This window comes from Rana temporaria, chromosome 3, assembly GCF_905171775.1.
Source record: "Rana temporaria chromosome 3, aRanTem1.1, whole genome shotgun sequence".
NCBI classification, from domain to species: Eukaryota; Metazoa; Chordata; class Amphibia; order Anura; family Ranidae; genus Rana; species Rana temporaria.
In genome coordinates this window covers 457513701-457523332 of record NC_053491.1, presented here as the reverse complement: position 1 = coordinate 457523332, position 9632 = coordinate 457513701, and the positions used below count along the sequence as shown (strand labels likewise).

Here is a 9632-nt window from a genome sequence, read left to right as displayed (position 1 = left end):
ATCATTAAAGAATCAAGATCGCGATTCAACTCTCCTCACGATCTTAAAACAGCTTTTCAGATTCTATGTAACAAGTGCAGAGTTCTCTGCTCATTTCTGACAGCTGACAAAAATTTTAATAAAAAAAATCCAGGCAGCCTGCCAAGTTTACCACAACATTGGAGATAAAGAGAAACATTGTAAAGTAGTTCTTTAGATCAAAGGAATGAACTTTCGGTCTGTAAATGAGGTCAGTTTAACCACTTAAAGACTTTTTTTTGCTAGAAAATAAAATTTATACATATATTTTATAGGATATATATATATATATATATATATCTCTATCATGACTTAGGGTGGGTTACTTCCCTCTCTTTTCTTCAGGAGAGTGGAGGGCTGTCAAGGTGGGAACACAATATTCCAATTTATATATATATATATATATATATATATATATATATATATAATTTCATTTCTATATACCGTGTTTCCCCGAAAATAAGACCTAGCATTATTTTCCAGGAGGGCTGCAATATAAGCCCTACCCCCGAAAATAAGCCCTAGTTTAAAATGTTTGTAACATCCTATAATCCACTCTATTACAGTAGTATACAACGTACAATGTGTGTGTTTCTGTAATTGCGGGGAAGAGAGCTCCGGCGGGTCACAGAAGCGCTGAACGAAGGTATTTTTTGCACAATTATATTACAGAAACACACATTATAATACTACTGTAATAGAGTGGATTATAGGATTTTACAAGCATTTTTAACTCCATTCACACTGGGGATTCCTGTCAGGCAGAGAGGGAGAGAGGGGGAGGAAAGACAGCACATTACATGGTAAGACCTACCCTGAAAATAAGCCCTACTGTGTCTCTTGTTGCCAAAATTAAACTAAGACCCAGGCTTTCTTTCGGGGAAACACAGTAGATATATATTTTTTTTAGTAGAGACCCTAGAGCAGGGATATGCAATTAGCGGACCTCCAGATGTTGCAGAACTACAATTCCCATCATGCCTCTGGGTGTCATGCTTGTGGCTGTCAGAGTCTTGCTATGCCTCATGGGACTTGTAGTTCTGCAACAGCTGGAGGTCCGCTAATTGCATATCCCCGCCCTAGAGAATAAAATGGTGGTTGTTGCAATATTTTATGTAACACTGTAATTGCGCAGCGGTCTTTCAATCACAATTTTTTTTTGGGGGGGGGGGGGGGGGGATACACTTTCATTAATTCAAAATAAATAAATAAATAAATAATAAAAAAAAAACAGTAAAGTTAGCCCAATTTTTTTGTATGTGAAAAATGTTACGCCGTGAGAATCACGATCTTTATTCTAAAATAATTTTTTTTTTTTACCAGAACCGTGCAGCTCTACGTAGCAGCAGACAGAAATCACACTCAGTGCTTTGGATTGAGGCAAGTTTTACACACTATAGAAGGATATGCTTTGCTTATTTTTGTGACAGAGGTTTACCTGATTTATTAAGTGTACCCTGCATTTTAGTGCAATGCCTGCTTTAAAGAATGCGTTTATATATTTGCAGATTCGAGTGACCCAACCTTTCTGATAGCAGCAGAAACTCTGGATCATACCTTCCAAAAAACACCCCACAATGCACACAAAGGAAACATACAATGGCAGTTAGTAACTTAGCAGCACTCATGTTTTATTCCAGAAGTTTGAGCGGAGGGAGGGAGGCCCTTGTAGCAGAGACTGATAGGAGTAGTGGTGATCCTTGAACCAGACAGGACCGTCTGGTGGGAGCGTTCAGGAGAGACGAGCAAGTGCAGAAATTATACAGACGAATGCCCCCCCAACCATGTGTGAAAACCAGACTTGAAAAGGGGAGGGAAAGAGGTGAGCCCTGGCGACAGACAGCGTACAAAATAGGATTACGTAAAAGTGCCTCCATAGCATTAATTCATAAAAAGAAAAAAAAATTATAAAATAAATTTATAATAAAAAAATAAAGATAAAAAAAAAAAAACAGACAATGAACGTGGCTGGGTGCTATTGGTCCCTTTTTAGAAAAAGTGAAGCAGACATTTTACCTATCGGACATCTAATGCCTTATCCAGCTCGCTAGTATTTAGCAGAAAGGTCGCTCCTTTGACAAGCTCAAATAAAACTATTTCTTAAAGATTCTCCAGGGACAATTTTAGTTTTACTATGCCAGTGGGAAAGCCAGGGGCACACGACAGATGCGACTCAGTTTTTGAGGACCGCGTTGGGGCCTTCCAGCGCAATAGGTAAGAAGCCTCCATATTCTGGAAAGACAACACAGACCTCAAAAACGAGTCCGACTCTGGAAAGCACCCTGTGGCAATAGGTAAGAAGCCTCCATATCCTGGAAAGTCTGACTCTGGAAAGCACCCTGTGGCAATAGGTAAGAAGCCTCCATATCCTGGAAAGACTAACACAGACCCCAAAAACGAGTCCGACTCTGGAAAGCACCCTGTGGCAATAGGTAAGAAGCCTCCATATCCTGGAAAGGCAACACAGACCCCAAAAACGAGTCTGACTTTGGAAAGCACCCTGTGGCAATCTTTTGTGGTCCAGGCTGCCATTATGAGAAGCTATCCATGCAAAGATCGGAACTGAAATTGTGGGTGGAGAACTTTAGAAAAAGCGTGCAAGCTGCCATTGTTGATCTCCTGAAAATGCTAGTTGCCTTAGAACAGAGATACGTAATTAGCGGACCTCCAGCTGTTGCAGAACTACACTTCCCATGAGGCATAGCAAGTCTCTGACAGCCACAAGCATTAAACCCCGAGGCAGAGGCATGTTGGGACTTGTAGTTTTGCAACAGCTGGAGGTCAGCTAATTGGATATCCCTGCCTTAGAAGAATACAACCATCGAAATCAGAATCGCCGCTCAGCATCCTTGCTTCAAAAAGCACCCGAATCAATCAATGCAACAGCCAAGAAACTTGCATTTTCAGAGGTGAAGATCGGCAAGCGTCGGCGTTTCGTATTTCTGTCTTTACAGGTTAACTTTTAGAATCCCATTCACAGAATGATTGCCCGCCTGTAGGTAGGTGGAAGGTCAAGCAGAACAGAAGCGACTACACACTGCGACATACACGGATACCTAGACAAAAATCCTAGCTGCCACTGGTGTGTGTGCTGGTTATGTAGACGAGTCTCTGCAGTGACTGGGAAGAAGGGGGCATGGGGATTGGTGTGGGGGGGGGGGGGGGGGGTTGCTGGATTTGGGTTTTAAAAGTATTCAGGTTGAAAGAAAATATAAGGAAGGAAGGGGGGGGGGGGGTGTCGGTGGTCTCTGTCTATCAAGCTAGTCCCATTTCCTCTAGCACGCTGCGCGGTGACTCATCCTCCTGCAGAGAAAAGAGAGAGAGCAGGGGTCAGACGAGAGAGAAAAATACATTGCAGCACATTACAGAACGCAGCCAGCTTTAATAGCTTGACACAAAGAGCAGCCATGTGCAGTAACCCATAGCAACCAGATGCTCGCTTTTTCTAGCCAAACGCTACTAAACTGCTGAAATTCGATTTCCAATAGCTCACCGCTGATGACTCCAAATCATTTCTCCTTCTTTAGTACAGTAAAATGAAAGCCATTTAATGTATGAATGAGAACCCTTTCACAAATACCTTGGCTCCTCTCCAGGGGAAGTCTGAAAAGAATACGATTTTCTACTCACCGTAAAATCCTTTTCTTGGGATAAACTAGAGGGACACAAAAACTGTCACGGGTATACCGTCACCTACATGATAATTGGGGCAACAAAACAACTGTAGACCAGTCTCGGATAACACCCCCCCCTCCCTCCTACCGGTGACTTGTCGGTATGGTTCCCATATCGAGATGGTTCCTGTAAGGACTGCGCAGACGCAATCCTTGCCGACGGAAATCTCTGAACCTCTGCTGGCATCCAGGCTCAATCCCTAACATCCCAGTGGATTGGAGGATGTTAAAAAAAAAAAAAAAGAGCCAGGAGGCCGAGCGAGCGGACCGACTGGCCACTTACCTCAAATTCCACGTCGCCCTGGAGGTTCGGTGATTTCCGTCGGCAAGGATTGCGCCTGCGCAGTCCTTACAAGAACCATCTCGATAGCCAGAACCATATAGTCAGATCACCGGCATGCCCCACTTCGTAGCAAAGCTACGCCAAGAGCATGATCATAGGCATAGCCATGTGTACTTCAATCAGTTTATATTGAGATTAGCAGGTAAATACAATAACATTGTATACAATGTTTGTCGTGCAACGTAGTCAAAATAATAACAGAAGAGAACAAGAGTGCTGTAATCCAACAGAGTGATACGAGGTATACAGGCATGAACAGTTCAGCATGTACGGTTTCCTCGCCCCCAGAGCCACCCCAAATGGGAGCGCCATGTGTACTTTAACTGCTTGCCGACCAGCTGCCGCAGTTATACGGCGGCAGGTCGGCTCTGCTGGGCGAGATCACGTAGTTATACGTCACCTCTCCCAGCAGCCAATAGGGGCACGCCCCCCGCTCACCCCTGATGCGTGCCCATCGTTCGCAATCACCGCCGGGCACCCGCGATCGCTCGTTACAGAGCGAGAATCGGGAGCTGTGTGTGCAAACACACAGCTCCCGGTCCTGTCAGGGGGGGAAATGACCGATCGTATGTTCATACAATGTATGAACAGCGATCAGTCATTTCCCCTAGCGAGTCCACCCCCCCTACAGTTAGAACACACCCAGGGAACATACTTAAACCCTTCCACGCCCCCTAGTGTTAACCCCTTCACTGCCAGTGGCATTTTTATAGTAATCCAATAAATTTTTATAGCACTGATCGCTATAAAAATGCCAATGGTCCCAAAAATGTGTCAAAAGTGTCCGAAGTGTCCGCCATAATGTCGCAGTACCTATAAAAATCGCTGATCGCCACCAAAAAAAAAAAACAATTAAGAAAAATGCCATAAAACTACCCCCTATTTTGTAGACGCTATAACTTTTGCGCAAACCAATCGATAAACGCTTATTGCGATTTTTTTTTTTTTACAAAAAATAGGTAGAAGAATACGTATCGGCCTAAACTGAGGAAAATATATATTTTTTTTATATATTTTTGGGGGATATTTATTATAGCAAAAAGTAAAAAATATTTCTTTTTTCAAAATTGTTGCTTTATTTTTGTTTATAGCGCAAAAACTAAAAACCGCAGAGGTGATCAAATACCACCAAAAGAAAGCTCTATTTGTGGGGAAAAAAAGACACCAATTTTGTTTGGGAGCCACGTCGCACGACCGCGCAATTGTCAGTTAAAGCGGCGCAGTGCCGAATCGCAAAAAGTGGCCTGGTCTTTGACCAGCAATATGGTCCGGGGGTTAAGTGGTTAATGGACTCCAAAAGGAAGTCATTGACTGTTGACATGTCCAAAACCTGCTAAATGAGGGGTGGGCAACATCAAACAAAACCATAACAAGCCCACTAAAAATAGAAAACTGGGCTGTGGGGGGGGGGGGGGGCGGAGAGATTTGGGATTTTCCCTCTCCCCCCTGGTCTCAGCCAGGGATAAGATGGTCCAATATAAAATCTTGCACAGAGCATACCACACACCCCACGGCAGGGGTGCGCAACCGTTTGAAGAGAGAGGGCCACTTAGACCCCTTTCACACTGGAGCGTTTTACAGGCGCTTTAGCGTTTAAAAAAGCGCCTGAAAGAAGCCTCATCTGCAATCCCAATGTGAAAGCCCCGAGTGCTTTCACACCGAGGTGCTGCGCTAGCAGGGCGCCAACAAAAAAAACTGCAAGCAGCTTCTTTGCAGCACTTTAGGAGCATTGAATACACCGCTCCTAAAGCGCCCCTTCCCATTGAGGCGTTTTTTTTTTTTTTAACGCCACAGTGCCTGAAAAACACCACAGTGTGAAAGGGGACTTAGCGGCGCTTTACCATCATTTTTCAGGTGCTGGCAGCGTGAAAGGGGACTTAGCGGCGCTTTGCCATAATTTTCACGGGCGCTGGCAGTGTGAAAGGAGACTTAGCGGCGCTTTACCATCGTTTTTCGGGCGCTGGCAGTGTGAAAGGGCTCTGAAAGCACTCGAGTTTTCACACTGGGATTGCAGATGAGCCTTCTTTAATGCGCTTTTTTTTTTTAGCGCTAAAGCACCTGTAAAATGCCCCAGTGTGAAAGGGGTCTTAAGCGACTTGGTTACTGGTCGCGGGCCACAATCAGCGAAGCGGGCGGATGGCAGGTCCGTGTCTGCTCTGTATATGCAGAGCGGACACAGCCCACTATACTTTATTTTAGCAGATTGGATTGGAGGTACGACACAAGTCGGTTTACATCTGCCACTCCTTAGAGGTGAATGAAGGGTCCAATTGGGTCAGACTGACCATGTAAAAGGGGCCCAAGGCTGCTTTCACACAGATACACTGCAGTTTACCCGCACCAAACTGGCAGGTAATAATGGAAGTCTATGGCTCAGTGCAGGTAACCCACCACAGGTGCACTGCTCTGCGGATCAGTATTAAAGCAGCCCAGTAACCACTGCAGAACAGATGAAATAAAATTCCCCCCTTTGAGACCATTGAGTGGAAGGGACGTTTGACATCACTTCCGCCATTCAATGTTATTGAGCCGAGCGGGGGCCATCTTTCCCCCCACCCACCTGGCTCCATGCCTGTCAGGGGGAAGGATGCAATAGTCTCCGCCTCTACCAGCGATAAATTTATTCCGCCACAGAGACCATTTTTATCTAAAGGTCAGCCGCTCGCCATCATTGAAAATAACGGGGTTATGGCAGCTATCTGCTAGAAATTTCTGTCTGGGGAGGTTGCTAAAATAGATTAGCAGAGAGCTGGCCCTGTTACAAAACATCTCTGAGAGTCTCTGCCTAGGATGAGAGGGCGTGTGTGCGCGCCTTTCCTCCAATCAGCAATTTTGGCTGTATGCCCAGACATCACACTCTGGGGGTTATTTACGAAAGGCAAATCCACTTTGCACTAGAAAGTGTACTTGGAAGTGCAGTCGCTGTAGATTCGAGGGGGACATGCAAGGAAAATAAAAAACAGCATTTTAGCTTCCACCTGACTGGGTGATAAAACCAGCAGAGCTTCCCCTCATTTCAGATCTACCCCCCAGATCTACAGCAACTGTACTTCCAAATGCACTTGTAGTGCAAAGTGGATTTGCCTTTCGTAAATAACCCCCACAGTGTTAAACAGGAAGAGAAAATCTACCAACACAATCTGAACGTTCTAAACAGTATATAAATATGAAGACAGCAGATATACATATAAAACCTATGTAGGGAGATTTGGTTCATCTCTGTGTATTATCTGAGGCTGTTCACATCACTGGGTGTATGGAGGGTTTACAGACACTTTAATGGTTGCTTAGCAACTCCGCTCCCTCCATACAGATTAAGGTCTGGAGACTGGCTAGACCACCCCATGACCTTAATCGGCTTCTTCTTGAGCCACTGCTTTATTTCCATGGCGGTATGTTTTGGGTCATTCATGGTCATGCTGGAAGACCCATCCATGACCCATCTTCGGTGTGACCCATCTTCAGTGTGACCCATCCATGACCCATCATCTTCAGTGTGACCCATCCATGACCCATCATCTTCAGTGTGACCCATCCATGACCCATCTTCAGTGTGACCCATCCATGACCCATCTTCAGTGTGACCCATCCATGACCCATCTTCAGTGTGACCCATCCATGACCCATCTTCTTCAGTGTGACCCATCTATGACCCATCTTCTTCAGTGTGACCCATCCATGACCCATCATCTTCAGTGTGACCCATCCATGACCCATCATCTTCAGTGTGACCCATCCATGACCCATCATCTTCAGTGTGACCCATCCATGACCCATCATCTTCAGTGTGACCCATCCATGACCCATCATCTTCAGTGTGACCCATCCATGACCCATCATCTTCAGTGTGACCCATCCATGACCCATCATCTTCAGTGTGACCCATCCATGACCCATCATCTTCAGTGTGACCCATCCATGACCCATCTTCTTCAGTGTGACCCATCCATGACCCATCATCTTCAGTGTGACCCATCCATGACCCATCATCTTCAGTGTGACCATCCATGACCCATCATCTTCAGTGTGACCCACCATCTTCAGTGTGACCCATCCATGACCCATCTTCAGTGTGACCCATCCATGACCCATCTTCAGTGTGACCCATCCATGACCCATCTTCAGTGTGACCCATCCATGACCCATCTTCAGTGTGACCCATCCATGACCCATCTTCAGTGTGACCCATCCATGACCCATCTTCAGTGTGACCCATCCATGACCCATCATCTTCAGTGTGACCCATCATCTTCAGTGTGACCCATCATCTTCAGTGTGACCCATCATCTTCAGTGTGACCCATCCATGACCCATCATCTTCAGTGTGACCCATCCATGACCCATCTTCAGTGTGACCCATCCATGACCCATCTTCAGTGTGACCCATCCATGACCCATCTTCAGTGTGACCCATCCATGACCCATCTTCAGTGTTCTGGGGGGGGGGGAGAATTAAATCCAAGATTTTACAATACATGGCCCCGTCCATTGGCCCTTCAATGTGGCAGAGTCGGCCTGTACCTTTAGCAAAGAAACATCCCCAAAACATGTTTCCACCTCCGTGCGTGACTGTAGGGATGGTGTTCTTAGGGTCATAGTCAGCATTTTTCTTCCTCCAAAACACGGCGAGTCAAGTTAATGCCAAAGAGCTTAATTTTGGTCTCACGTGACCACAGCACCTTCTCACAATCCTCCTCTGAATCATTTAGATCAGCGTTTCTCAACCTTTTTACCATCGAGGAACCAAAGGTTTGAGATTTCAGGGAACCCCTAAAATAGCGTTCAGATCTACAGCTCACGGAACATTGGTGTGAATAGCGAGCTGTGATAGAACAATTATTTTAAGAACTAGCATTCGATAATATAAATATTAGAAGTTACCCATTTGATGTGAAACGTGTGACATCACCCGGGGTTGGACGGGAAGAAAGGAGGGTCAGGCCGGAAGAATCGAGCTATGAGAGAGCTCTTAATGCAGTGCTACTATGCATGGTGGCCGAGACTCGATCTACCCTTCAGCTGTCTGATTGATACGCAGATTGCGGTGGAACCCCTGGGGACTAATTTGCGGAACCCTAGGGTTCCGCGGAACACCGGTTGAGAAACACCGATTTAGATGTTCATTGGCAAACTTCAGACATGTGTCTTCTTGAGGAGAGGGACCTTGCAGGCGCTGCAGAATTTCAAACCAAGGCATCGTATTGTGTTACCAATGGTGACTGTGGTCCCAACTGCCTTGAGATCATTCACAAGCCCCTCCCATGTAGTTCTGGGCTGATCCCTCATCACTTTGATCATCCTTAGGCCATGGGGCGAAATCTTGCATAGAGCTCTAGACCAAAGGTGATTGGTGGTTATTTTGCATTTCTTTCATTTGCGAATAATAGCTCCAACAGTTGTCTCCTTCTCACCTAGCTGCTTGCAGAGGGTCTTGTTGCCAATTTTAGCCTTGTGCAGGTCTACACTCTTGTCCCCAATGTCCTTTCACAGCTGGACGGGCCCATGTACTGTCAAATGTTGGGCGGGAACCTCCCTTCCTTAGCCAGGGCATTGAAAATGGGTCGTGAATGGATATTCCAGCATGACAATGACCCAAA

At 45.6% G+C, this 9632-nt stretch overlaps 1 protein-coding gene and 1 long non-coding RNA gene across 2 annotated transcripts in view; both read right to left on the bottom strand.

Moving 5' to 3' along the window:
- Positions 1 to 1624: 1624 nt before the first annotated feature.
- On the bottom strand, positions 1625 to 2713 carry LOC120933481. Its single transcript, XR_005748099.1, has 2 exons — positions 2408 to 2713; positions 1625 to 2269 (listed from the first exon to the last, which is right to left on the bottom strand). It is a non-coding gene; the product is annotated as an uncharacterized LOC120933481 (long non-coding RNA).
- A 17-nt stretch (positions 2714 to 2730) lies between these two features.
- Positions 2731 to 9632, bottom strand: part of AP1S1 (adaptor related protein complex 1 subunit sigma 1) — a 60666-nt gene continuing 53764 nt past the window's right edge. The window contains exon 5 of the mRNA XM_040346710.1: positions 2731 to 3321. Coding sequence (XP_040202644.1) covers positions 3274 to 3321 — 48 coding nt within the window. The 3' untranslated portion in view covers positions 2731 to 3273. The remainder of the gene's footprint in view (positions 3322 to 9632) is intronic.